Genomic DNA, 14,300 nt, shown 5'->3' with positions numbered 1-14,300 from the left:
AGTGGCCCTAGCAGAAGTGGAGGAGACCGGAGTGCACCCAAATCCAAGACTCCCTCTTCCGGCAGTACTAGTGCTGCATCTAACAACAATGATCGGGGGAGGAAGCCCCCCTCAGGATGTCGCCATTGCGGCGGACCACATTGGAATAATGAATGTCCACATGCACAGATGAATGCCCATCAAGCTTTTGAGGATGGGACGGATGACGACGCCGATGATGCGGACCAGACCGAGCCAGTAGGTGCATTCAATGCAATTGTTGGCTCCATTTCTGAGCCCTTAATGGGAACCAGTGCCGGTATCCGCAAGAAGAAGGACCCCTGTCCAATTGCCAGGAAAGGAAAAAAGAAGGCGAATGAGAGGACTCCTCCTCATCAAGAGAGGACCTTAATGTTCGTTGACATGAAGGTAAATGGCAAGCCTATTCGGGCAATGATAGACACGGGTGCCACCCAAAACTACTTAGCCTCGACTCAGGTGGAGCGCCTTGGACTAGTTGTAGGAAAGGGCAAAGGTCGTGTGAAGGCTATCAACTCACCACCTCAACCAGTGGGTGGAATAGCCAAAGAAGTACCAGTGAAGCTTGGCCCTTATGAAGGAAAGTTCAACCTGCGCGTGGTGATCATAAATGACTTTGAGTTAATAGTGAGGTTGGAATTCCTGAGACAGACCAATACCATGCCCGCACCGTATGCAGACATGCTACTGATGATGGGAGCAAATGGGGCCAAGCCCTGCATTATTCCGTGCATTCCCATGAAGATGGCAGCCGAGAACATCTCGGCCTTGCAGTTGAAGAAGGGGTAAAAAGACATGAACCCACGTTCCTGGCTACCCTCTGCATGGAAGATATAGAACGCTCCTCGGGTCCCATTCCTGCACCCGTGAAGGAGTTACTTCTGGAATTTGAAGACAACATGCCACAAGACATGCCAAAGCATCTTCCGCCTAGGCGAACTGTGGACCATGAGATTGAGTTGGTGCCGGGTGCGAAGCCACCTGCCCAGGCGCCATACAGAATGTCACAACCCGAACTCACCGAGCTTCGGAGACAATTGACGGAAATGCTAGACACAGGGATCATCGTGCCCTCCAAGTCCCCATACGGGTCCCCTGTGCTATTCCAAAAGAAACATGATGGTAGTTTACGACTCTGCGTGGATTACCGGGCTCTAAACAAAATCACCGTGAAAAACAAGTACCCTATTCCGCTAATGGCAGACTTGTTTGATAGACTGGGTGGTGCGACGGTATTCACCAAAATAGACCTGAGGACAGGTTATTGGCAAGTTCGGATTGCAGATGGTGATGAGCACAAGACGACCTGTGTGACAAGATATGGGTCGTACGACTTCCTGGTTATGCCCTTTGGCTTGACTAACGCGCCAGCCACATTTTGCACCTTGATGAACCAAGTCTTCCGAGAATACATTGATGAATTCGTCGTGGTTTATTTGGATGACATTGTGGTATATAGCCAGACACTGGAAGAACACCTGGAGCATTTGCGGAAGGTCCTAGCCGATTGCGGGAGCACGAATTATATGCGAAGCTATCCAAGTGCTCCTTTGCTCAGAAACAAATTGACTTCCTCGGACATGTCATCGAGGAAGGGAGGATCAAGATGGACCAGCAGAAGATTCAGGCCATTATAGAATGGCCGCCTCCTAAGGATATACATGCCTTGAGGTCGTTCCTTGGTCTATGCAACTTCTATCGACGTTTTGTGAAAAGTTACTCCCTCATTGCAGTGCCGCTGACAGAACTTCTCAAGAAGGCCACCCCGTGGGATTGGGGGCCCCAAGCGGGCAGAGGCCTTCGACGCATTGAAGATGGCTATGTCTAGTAGCCCAGTCTTGGCCCTCCCTGACTTGGCCAAGCCATTCGAAGTGCAAACGGATGCCTCCGACTATGCACTTGGTGGAGTATTGCTACAAGAAGGGCATCCCGTAGCGTACGAGAGCCGAAAACTGAAGGATGCAGAGCGGCGCTATGCCGCCCATGAGAAAGAATTATTGGATGTCGTTCATTGCTTACGCCTTTGGAGGCATTATCTACTGGGAGCCCCATTCGTGGTCAAGACAGACAACACAGTCGTTAGCCATTTCATGACCCAGCCAAAGCTGAATGGTCGACAGGCTAGGTGGCAGGAACTCCTAGCGGAATTTCACTTCAACCTGGAGTACCGAAGTGGAAAGACCAATCATGTTGCTGATGCACTCAGTCGGAGAGCTGATCTAGCATCGATGTGTGTACTCGCCGCCCTAAAGGGAAGTGAAGTAACCACCACCATAAAAGACCAGATACAGGATCTACTCATCAAGGATCCTGCTGCACAGTATTTGGTTGATTTGGTAGGACAGGGCAAGACTCGCCAGTTCTACACCGAAGATGGTTTCCTGAAGGTGAAATGGAACCAACTTTATGTTCCTAAAGGAGGAGATCTGCGACGAGCTCTTCTTGCAGAATGCCACGATACTTTGTGGGCCGGTCATCCCGGCGAGGAACGCACCATGGCATTACTTCGCCGTGCATATTATTGGCCTCAAATGGTCGATGACGTCGCTCAGTATGTGAAGACTTGTCTAGTATGCCAGAAAGATAAGTCAGACCGCTTGACGCAGGCAGGGCTCTTGGAACCACTAGCTGTCCCAAAAAGACCTTGGGAAAGCGTTTCCCTGGACTTCATCACCGGATTGCCCAAGGTCGGAGATCTCACAACTATCTTGGTTGTGGTGGATCGGTTTTCCAAGTATGCTACCTTTATAGCAGCCCCACAATATATATCAGCAGAAGATACAGCTCGACTATTCTTCTCTCATGTCGTCAAATATTGGGGCTTACCTAAAGACATTGTTAGTGATCGCGACTCACGCTTCACTAGCAATTTTTGGACCCAACTCTTTAAGTGCCTCGGGTCAAAATTGAGTCATAGCTCAAGTTTTCATCCGCAATCTGATGGCCAGACGGAGCGATTCAATGGCATGCTAGAGGAATATCTCCGGCACTTTGTGACCGGATCGCAGAAGAATTGGGTGAAGCTTCTGGATGCTGCTCAACTGTGTTTCAATTCACAAAAGAGCTCAAGTACTAACAAAAGCGCTTTTGAAATTGTTACCGCAGCAACCGCTACTCCCACACACAGTGAACGCACCAAACATGTCAAAATCTCCTCGGGCTGCTAGCTTCTCAAAAGAATGGAAGCAAAATTTGGAGATAGTGCGGAGCTATCTTGTCAAAGCCCAAAAGCGGATGAAGAGGCATGCTGATCAGAATCGCCGCTTTGTTGAATACCAGGTGGGAGACAAAGTGATGGTCAAAATCCCAAAGCGGTACTTGTTTGCAGGGGTCCATGACCCTAGCCTATTGCAAAAATATATTGGACCCTTGTCCATTGAAAGGCGCATTGGGAAAGTTGCATACCGGGTGGATACCCCAGCTTGGTGGAAAATCCATCCTGTTTTCCATGTCAGTCTCCTGAAACCTTTTCGGGAAGATATGGAGGATCCTTCGCAAAGCCAACTCACAATACCAAGTATTCGAGGTCCCAATTCAACCGGGAAAAGGCATGCTGAAGCTATTCTTGATGATCGAGTGATTCACGCCTCAAGAAAAGATCACCAGGAGTTCTTGGTGAAATGGCAGGGATGTGATGCAGAGGAGAATACTTGGGAGAGGGGAACAAACCTCAAAGCCTACAAGAGCCTGATTGATGATTACCTTGCAAGGAAGGCGCCGAGGACGTCGCCAACTCAGGTGGGGGAGAATGTCATGGGCGGCTTTCCAGCCATGCCCCATGATCCCTTGGACGCGCCCCGTGGCGTCCTGGCCAGCCTCCCAACGCCCGTCGCCACGGTCGGCCCCGTGGTCTCGGCAGCTCCAAGTGACAAGCGCGCATGTGCCTCTGTCGCCCCACCGATAGCCATCGCCAGCGCCCAGCCACAGGCAAAAGCCAACAGCGCCGCGCGCGCAGACAATGCCGCGCGCGCAGACCCTGATGCTAAAGACAAAGTTGCTGCCAACGGACTTGTTGCTGCTTTGTAGAAGACTAAGTCCTTTTCATTGTAAATATAGAGTAGTTTTGCTGTATTTTCTTTAAGTGTGATTTTCCAGCTTTCATAGGTCTAGTCATGTAACTTTAGTTTATTTTTTTTAAGCATTATTAAGGGGGACCAAGCAATCAAAACTTTCAAGCAAGCAAACAATTCTCTGTACTGGTGTCTCTCCCCCCCGACACCGTCTTGTTTTTCTGTAATAGCTTTCATTCAATGCAATCAAGCTTTCTTTCATTCTCAATTCTCTTTTCTGCTCTCTTTCAATTGCTCATGACATTGGTTTTCCCGTACGGCACTGACAATCTAGTCTAGCGTACGGAGGGGACCTCAGTTGGCGGACAGCAACCGTACTGACATCGGTTGCCTAGCCTTACGTCGCCCTTCCAAGGAACTTCAGGAAGGCGCCGCGTAACAGTAAGTATGAACAAATTCAGACTGTGAAACTGCGAATGGCTCATTAAATCAGTTATAGTTTGTATCTCATTAGCAGTTACTCCCTATTCATTAGGTTTTGGTGAGCCCTACTCTGTTCCGAGCTATATGTCATTTGACGTTGTAATTTACGTTTTGAGGTATAGCCGGGGCCTTGTCGCCAGCACTTCCATTCTACTCTTCGGTTGTACTTAGAGGCTCCGTAGACAGGTTGTGGGTGGTGTTTGATGTTGGGTAATAAACTAGAAGTGTTGGTATGTGGCAAACATGTTTTTCATCATGTCTATAAACTTGTAATATTTTGGAAATTGTAAAATGAATCTCCTTGAGTAATGGAAAAGAATGTGGAGCACTTGACTCCTCTCATGTATATTTCTGGCGACGGATTCTTATATTGTTAATGGGCAAGATTAGGTAGAAGTCATCTAGCAGGCTTACTTGACCGGGGTATCTTGGTTGAGCGCCGGTCGCGCTCCCCGATGTCGGGGCGTGACAACGTATTAGGTAATATTGGCATATCTCTTCTTCCCCTTGATCTTCTCTGTCTTAATACCTTCCCCCCCCCCGGTCAGTTGGCCTTCACGAATTTCTCGGTTATCCAAGAAAAACAATAGATGCCTGCTCCTAAAAAATTGCATTTTAGGACAAATTGCAACCCCGTTCCCGTTCCATATATCGAAGCAATACGTATTAGGTAATATTGGCATATCTCTTCTTCCCCTTGATCTTCTCTGTCTTAATACCTTCCCCCCCCCCTCGTTAATGCTCTGACTTCTCACCACCACTATTCTGCTCCTATAAAAAGGGCATCCCGGTGCAAAAGGCATCCCGCGTTCATGCAGGGTCCGAGGAAGGGTCACACCCAAAGGGTATGATGTAGACAGCCTACTCTAAAGCAAACATTAGTGGCTGGTTCTACGGTTCGAACCCGTGACCTATTGGTCACACGAAGACAACTTTATCGTTGCTTCACAGCTCCTCTTCCACTATTCTGCTCCTATGTTCAATAAAATATAGTAATGGCATCGACAAATAAGCTTTTATGTAAGCAAGACAAGCACTAAGCCAAGTCATCAATACACCTTGTCAATCAAATATAGCACTTATCGGATGAGCTGCAACTAGAATTCAATCAAACAACTTTTTTTATTTGATTGATAAGGATCAAACAAACAACTAATTTGAACACTCTAAACAGAATATGAACCTTGCATCTCTACCCAGATACACAAAACTTCCCAATGTTAAGAACATTCAGAATGAGATTTCTTACAGTAAACATAAATTTCAAGTTAGAAAACTTACTACAAAAATTGCAATAACTTTAAATTGTATAAGTCAAAGTAGCATTAATGACTCTGACTTACAAAACCATGCTTATCCAACCGACCATTACACCAGCCCGCCTAAGCACAGTGTTATTAAAAGCAAAAAGAGAACGCGATAAGTTCCATGGGGCTTGAAGTAAAAAATGAAGTGCATTCTCTTTAGAAGTGAAGCCCATAACTCACGACATTAAAGAATTACCAAATATATATGAGTTTAGTACTATAACGATCAAATTGCTATTAAAAATAACTAATTTCAGTATCCAATATATCCAGGGGCGGATCTATGTACAAGGGTGGGGGCAGTACGCCACCCGGACGCCTCGGTTGAAACATTATATGTATCTGTATCTATGTATGAGAATCGGATAAATACAATTCGTGTCACCCGGACCAACAATGGAGCTTGAGGTGCCAGTGGTTAGGAGTCATAGTTTTTACCGTAGGGGCACAAGTTCGAACTTGGCCTACAACACTTTCTAAAACATTTTAGTATGCTAGGTAACTCAAGCTCCAACTTTAACCATTTCTGTCGAACTTCACCACGCTCAAGGTCTACTCGACACGAATTCCGCGTTAATGAAACTTTTCACAGGAATCTTTCACAAAATTTCCAACTAATACTAATATTATCAACTAATCAGAATGTTTGATTATTAGACCATGGTATTTGATTTGCCAAATACATCATTATTGTATACTCTTTCATATATATAGCGCAACCCAATTTTTATTTTTTACTTTTTTTTTTTTGAAATGGAAATACCTAACTAACCTAAATAATAAGAACTTCCCCCTTGACAGTGATTCAAGTCTGGAGGAATGTTATTGAATGACCTTTTTTCTTTTATTAATTTTGCTTATTTGTTTTTCTTCCTTTTAATTTTAAGCATAACTTTAAATTATTTCCAACAAACCTTTTCCTTTCTCCCAAATCTTCTCCTCTCTCTTTGTCAAAATTTTAGAAACTTTTCCTTTCTACCTTAGCTTCTCTCCCATCGAGGTTCTTATCTTTACTTTTTCATGTTGCTTTGTTTTGATTTAAATGGTTATCAAAATACAAAGGAAAAGGGCACGTTAAGACTAGCTTCGTTCTACACTAAAATTTTTTTTTTCTTAAAATCTTTATGTGTACACTGATATGATCACGAATTTTTTTATATAATATTTGGAATATTATTTGTATATTTGTCTATATACTTTGAAAAGACGAATAAAACTCGAATCAACGGCAAAAGTTGACCAAACCAATTAGATGTAAATCTATTCGGATCGTGTAAATTGCAACACATTTACTTTCAAAACAGTGCGACACCCGGGGCCTCCAAATCCTGGATCCGCCTCTGAATATATCCAACTGCTCAAAGTTGAGATTCAAAGAACTGTCCGCTTCTTGTTGGGATCACTTTGAGCATCACTGTCTGAAGCACACATTTCTCTGGCGTGCATGGTTGCACCTATGAAGCGATAACCCCTCGCTTTGTATCGCTACATCGCTAGCTTTCAGCCTCGGCATCTAAGCACTAGCCCCAAGTTTATCACTTTGTACTTGCCAAGGCATACCTCCCCCAATGAACACATGAACACAACATCCATACAAATTATAGACCTACTCGTAAATCATGAAAATTCACTAGTAGTAATGAATTGCTATCCAATCAATAACCATGAGCTCATAATGCAGAGTAAGACAAACATTATAAATACAACTAGTTCAAAGACGAGCATAGGTGGTTCTAGCATATAAGAAGCGGGTGCATGTACACCCACTATATTTACCTGTGAATTTAGACAAGACAATCAAATGAACCAATAACATTAGCTTATGCTAAGCTGCAAGTGGCACATCCCAAACATATCCATTAAACAAGGAACAAAAACATTTATACATCAAAGGTTTAAGACAAAAGGTAAAATACGCATGTTAATGAAAAGTCAGTACCTCACAACCAAGACAACCTCCGATCAACCTCTGAACATAATCAATAACAGCTCGTCTCCGGTCTTCGGACACAGAAGTGGGCTGGACTACCCGAATAATATTCTGGGTCGCTTTCTCTGCCTTGGCCCACCTCTCAGGCCCAATATCAGATACACTTGGGTTTGACAATATCGCTGAAGAAGATAACAAGAAGAACGTCGACGGCAACGGTGGCGACGGCGACGGTGCTGGTATCTCCTCCTCGTCCGTTACTGAAACGCCGCCGTTAGGTTCCCTAAACTCGCCCATGAAAATCCTAAAAATACAATCTTTTTTATCTTATATTATAAAACCCAAATCATGAATTTGCTAATTTTAATCAGAAACAACGGAAAAAAATGGATTCAATCAAACAAGAAATAAAGTGAAGAATGGAAAGATTCTTTGTCTCTCTCTCTCTGTGTTACAATATGCAAAAGGGGGGATTTTAAAGGAAAGGGAAAAGATCCAAGATAAAACACAAACCAATATGAAAGTTGAAACTTTCAAGAAAAGCTAAAAAATAAATGAAGAGTTTTTGGGAATGCTGGTTTTTCAAATCCTGGGGATTTTAGGGTAGATTTCTTTGTTTATTTTGGTCTCATCTGGGGTTTTTAATTTATTTATTTCTTTATTACGTTTCAAACAAAAGCAAAAATAACATGCTTTGAAAAGAATTCGCTGTTATAAAATAAAATGGGTAAAGTAAATAAACCGAAGACAAGCATAGATAGATTGATATATTATTCAAACTTCAAACGTGTATAAATAATGAACTGAAAACTCTTATATTTATAAAAGAACGGAAGCAGTTACGAAGTTTTTCAGGAAGCACCTGCAAGGCTTTTCTTTAGCTACTTGTAAGCTGTCTGCATGAGCTGCTTGCAACCTACTTGTTTAATAAGAAGTTGTTGCAAATTATTTCATTGAACTACTTGCAACCTACCTGCATCAGCTGTTTGTAGATAAACTTCAATAGAGTACTAAATAGATAATCTTGTTTAGGAAGATTATCTATAGCGGAGTAATAAATGGACATCCACAATATAATTATTTTTATAACACTCCCCCTTAAATGTTCATTAAAAGGTATTGTGCCTCGTTAAAACCTTACTAGGAAAAACCTAGTGAGAAAAATCCTAGTGAAGGAAAATGAGTATACAATTCTAGCTGCATCATTAAAAACCTTATAAGGAAAACCCTGTGGGGAAAAACTTTAGTAAGGAAAAAAGAGTGGATCGCGTATTTTACTCCCCCTGATGAAAACCTTGTTTCAAATATTTGAGTCTCCGCATTCCAATCTTGTATACCATCTTCTCAAAAGTTGAAGTTGGCAAAAATTTAGTGAATAAATCTGTCGTATTGTCACTTGAACAAATATGTTGCACATCAATGTCACCATTTTTTCGAAGATCATGTGTGTAGAATAATTTGGTAAAATGTGCTTCGTTCTATCTCCTTTTATAAACCCTCCCTTCAATCGGGCTATGCATGCAGCATTGTCTTCGTATAAAATTGTGGGTCTTTTCTCACATTCCAAACAATATTTTTCTCGAATAAAATGAATTATTGATCTCAACCATACGCATTCCCTACTTGCTTCATGAATAGCTATTATTTCAGCATGATTTGAAGAAGTAGCAATAATAGATTGCTTTGTGGAGCGCCATGATATGATAGTGCCTCCACATGTAAACACGTACCCGGTTTGAGATCTAACTTTATGGGGATCAAATAAATAACATGCATCTGCATAACCAACAAGATCTGCACTATCTTTGTTAGCATAAAACAAACTCATATCAAGAGTTCCCTTTAAATATCGCAATATATGCTTAATCCCGTTCCAATATCTCTGTGTAGGAGAAGAACTATATCTTGCTAGTAAATTAACAGAAAATGTTATGTCAGGCCTTGTAGCATTAGCAAGATACATTAGTGCACCAATTGAACTAAGATAGGGTACTTCGGGACCAAGGAGTTCCTCATCCTCTTTTGGAGGTCGGAACAAATCTTTATTCACTTCAAGTGATTGGACAACCATCGGTGTACTCAATGAGTGCGCTTTGTCCATGTAAAAGCGTTTTAAGACCCTTTCTGTATAGGCAGATTGATGGATAAAGATCACGTCTGCTAAATGTTCAATTTGCAGACCAAGACAAAGTTTTGTCTTTCCAAGATCTTTCATTTCAAATTCTTTCTTAAGATATTCAATTGCCTTTTGGAGCTCTTCTAGAGTTCCAACAAGATTTATGTCATCAACATAAACAGCAAGTATAACAAATTCTGAAGCCATTTTCTTTATAAAAATACATGGACAAATAACATCATTTATGTAACCCTCTTTCAGCAAATATTCACTGAGACAATTATACCACATGCGCCCAGATTGCTTTAAACCGTACAAAGATCTTTGTAATCTGATTGAATACATTCCCCGAGATTTTGAATATGCTTCAGGTATTTTAAATCCTTTAGGGATTTTCATGTAAATTTCATTATCAAGTGACCTGTATAGATAAGCTGTAACCACATCCATTAGATGTATTTCAGGCCTTTCACGTAAGGCTAAACTAATGAGATATCGAAATATTATGGCATCTATAACGGATGAATATGTTTCATCATAATCGACTCCACGTCGTTGTGAGAATCCTTGTGCAACAAGGCGAGCCTTGTATCTTTCAACTTCATTTTTATCGCATAAAAACCCATTTATGACCAACTGGCTTTATACCAGCAGGTGTTTGGACTACTGGTCCAAAGACCTCTCTTTTAGCAAGTGATTTCAATTCCGATTGAATTGACTCTTGCCATTTTGGCCAATCAGATCTTTGTCGATATTCTTCGACAGATCGGGGTTCAAGATTCTCACTATCTTGTATAATGTTAAGTGCAACATCATATGCAAAAATATTATCCACCACTATTTCAGATCGATTTAAATTAATCCTATTACCAGTAGAACTTATTAAAAGTTCCCTACTCACTTGAGTCTCGGGTACATTAATTTCTTCATGAATCTCAGAACTAATCAGATCTTGGGTCTCTTCTGGAGATCCCTTCATAATATCATTTTGATCATTTGTCGGGTTTTTTTTCTAGAATTTCGATCCTTAGAACCCAAAGGCCTACCACGCTTCAGGCGTGCTTTAGGTTCACCAGCTCTCATGCTAATAGATGGTCCTGCTGGGACATCAATTCGGATAGGTATATTCTCTGCAGGGATATGTGACTTAGTTATCCTTTTCAAATCAGTAAATACGTCTGGCATTTGATTTGCTATATTCTGTAAATGGATGATCTTGTGGACCTCCTGATTACATATAGGGGTACGTGGATCAAAGTGAGATAATGATGAAACTTTCCACACAATTTCTCTTTTGATTTCCTTTTTCTCTCCCCCTAATTATGGGAAATTTGTTTCATCAAATCGACAATATGCAAATCGAGCAGTAAATAAATCTTCTGTCAATGGTTCAAGATAGCGAATAATAGAGGGTAATTCAAACCCAACATATATTCCTAACCTTCTCTGCGGGCCTATCTTACTGCGCTGTGGTGGTGCTACTGGCACATATACAACACATCCAAAAATTCGTAGATGGGCAATATTTGGTTCATGACCAAAAACTAATTGTGACGGAGAATATTTATTATAATATGTCGGTTTGAGACGGATAAGTGATGTTGCGTGCAAGATAGCATGGCCCCAAACAGTAGTGGGCAATTTTGTTTTCATAAGTAGTGGTCTTGCTATCAACTGTAGGTATTTAATAAATTACTCTACAAGGCCATTTTGAGTATGAACATAAGCTACAGGATGTTTAACTTTTATCCCAACTGATAGACAGTAATCATCAAAAGCTTGAGATGATAATTCTCCAGCATTATCAAGGCGAATAGCTTTTATAGGATAATCTGGGAATTGTGCCCTTAATCGAATTATTTGGGCTAATAACTTTGCAAATCCCAGGTTGCGAGATGATAGTAGGCACACATAAGACCGTCTTGAAGATGCATCTATTAGGACCATAAAATATCTGAACAACCCACTTGGTGGGTAAATAGGTCCACATATATCCCCATGTATATGCTCTAAAAAGGCAGGGGACTCAATGCCAACCTTCATTGGTGATGGTCTAGTGATTATTTTGCCTTGATAATAAGCATCACAAGAAAATTCATCATTTGTAAGAATCTTCAGGTTCTTTAATGGATGTCCACTCGAATTTTTAGTAATTCCTCTCATCATTATTAATCCAGGATGGCCCAAACGGCCATGCCAAAGTACAAAAGTATTTGAATCAGTAAACTTCCGGTTTACGATAGAGTGTGCTTCAACTGTACTAATCTTTGAATAGTATAAGCCAGAAGATAAAGTTGATAACTTTTCTACAATGCACTTCTGGCCAGAAACATTATTTGTAATACAAAGATATTTTATATTCATTTCATCTATCGTCTCAACATGATACCCATTTCAGCGGATATCCATAAAACTCAACAAGTTTCTTCGGGATTTAGAGGAGAATAATGCATTGTCTATAATAAGTTTTGTTCTCTTAGACAGAAATACAATAGCTCTTCCAGAGCTTTCAATCAAACTTATATTACCAGAAATTGTAGAAACATTTGCTTTTTCCTTATGCAAATAAGAAAAGTATTTCTGATCTTTGAATATGGAATGAGTTATTCCACTATCAATTATACAAATATCTTCATGATTGGTCTTTGATCCAAACATAATTTTAGGATTATCCATATTCTTCAAAATGACATAAACAAAATAAATATGATAGTAAACATTATTATCAAAGCATAACTTTTATTTATGTACAACTATTACATAACCATACTATCTACTACAAACAACAAAAATTAAAATATTTACATATCTACAGATTCATCACCGATCACATGACTTGTTTCTCCTTCCGGGAGTGCAAAGTAATTAGCTACATCCAAATGCATGAAGTCTAAATTATCTTCAGAAATAAAATGTGCTTCAGCATTTTTCTCAGTCTTCTTCAAGGAGGCTTGATACAGCTCAACCAGGTGCTTTGGCGTACGACATATACGTGACTAGTGCCCTTTTCCTCCACATCTATAGCATGTATTTTCTGCGTTTGCTGCTTGCACCGCTTCATGCTTTTGTTCCTTCCTTTTCCACTGCTGGTGGTGAGGATAGTTCTTTGGTGCATTATTATTACCATGATTAGTGTTTCTTTCCCGACCACGGCCATGACCACGACTGGGGCCACGTCCTCTTCCACGCTTAGCTTGGTGGAAGTTCGTCTCATTCACTTTAGGGAATAGACAAGAATCAGTAGGTAGGCTTTCATGATTTTTCATTAATAGCCCATTATGTTGCTCGGCTATAAAAAGATGTGAGATAAATTCAGAATACTTTTTGAATCCCATCTCTCGATATTGTTGCTGCAGGAGCATGTTCGAGGCGTGAAAAGTGGTGAAAGTTTTTTCCAGCATATTATGATCAGTAATATTATCACCACATAATTTTAATTGGAAAATAATTCTGAACATAGCAGAATTATACTCACTGATAGATTTAGAATCTTGTAGCCTTAAATGAGTCCAATCATATCGTGCATGTGGAAGAAGGGCCATCTTCAGGTGGTCATATCTATCTTTCAAATTATCCCACAGTATGACTGGATCTTTAACAGTAAGATATTCCATTTTCAGGCCCTCATCAAAGTGATGGCGTAGGAATATCATTGTTTTGGCACGGTCTTGGTTTGATACCTGATTTTTGTCCTTGATGGTGTCTGCCAAACCTATCGCATCAAGATGAATTTCGGCATCAAGCACCCAAGACATGTAGTTTTTGCCCGATATATACAGGGCTACAAATTCAAATTTAGAAAGATTTGACATTATTTTAAAAAAAAAAGTTTGTACCTGTGATACTTTCAAAGTATTTGCTCGAGATGGCAGAGTCTTGTGCTGATAACGTATTATAAAATAAAAACTGTAAAGTAAATAAACCTAAGACAAGTATAGAGAGAGATTGATATATTATTCAAACTTCAAACTTATGTACATAATGAACTGAAAACTCATCTATTTATAGAATAAAGGAAGCAGCTGCGAGGCTTTTCAGGAAGCAGCTGCAAGCCTTTTCTTTAGCTGCTTGTACAGCTGTCTGCATGAGCTGCTTGCAACTTGTCTGTTTAATAAGAAGCTGCTGCAAATCATTTCATTGAGCTGCTTGCAACCTGCCTGCATCAGCTGCTTGTAGATAAACTTCAACAGAGTACTAAATGGATAATCTTCTTCAGGAAGATTATCTATAGCGGAGTAATAAATGGACATCCACAATATAATTATTTTCATAACATTCGCTAATTTGTAGTCTCTGAGCTTAAATTATATAGTATATTGTATATAAATATTATTAGATCTCTCAAAGGACGTATACATGTAAATATTGGATTTATAATCTTAATAATAAAATAAAACATTAATTGAGATGATATAAAATTCCTTACACTTAAATTC

The 14,300-nt window shown here is 40.5% G+C and overlaps 1 protein-coding gene across 2 annotated transcripts in view; it reads right to left on the bottom strand.

Moving 5' to 3' along the window:
• Nucleotides 1–8,396, bottom strand: part of LOC104093518 (uncharacterized) — a 28,902-nt gene extending 20,506 nt beyond the window's left edge. Inside the window, exon 1 of one of the 2 annotated variants that reach the window (XM_070181680.1) lies at nt 7,758–8,396. In XM_070181680.1, coding sequence (XP_070037781.1) covers nt 7,758–8,045 — 288 coding nt within the window. In that variant the 5' untranslated portion in view covers nt 8,046–8,396. The remainder of the gene's footprint in view (nt 1–7,757) is intronic. The other variant, XM_070181679.1, reaches the window with a different exon arrangement.
• Between the last annotated feature and the right edge of the window lie 5,904 nt (nt 8,397–14,300).

The sequence above is a fragment of the Nicotiana tomentosiformis genome, chromosome 7 (genome assembly GCF_000390325.3).
Source record: "Nicotiana tomentosiformis chromosome 7, ASM39032v3, whole genome shotgun sequence".
Taxonomy (NCBI): Eukaryota; Viridiplantae; Streptophyta; class Magnoliopsida; order Solanales; family Solanaceae; genus Nicotiana; species Nicotiana tomentosiformis.
Note: the sequence above shows the minus strand (reverse complement) of the source record. Positions and strands in the feature narration are given on the sequence as shown.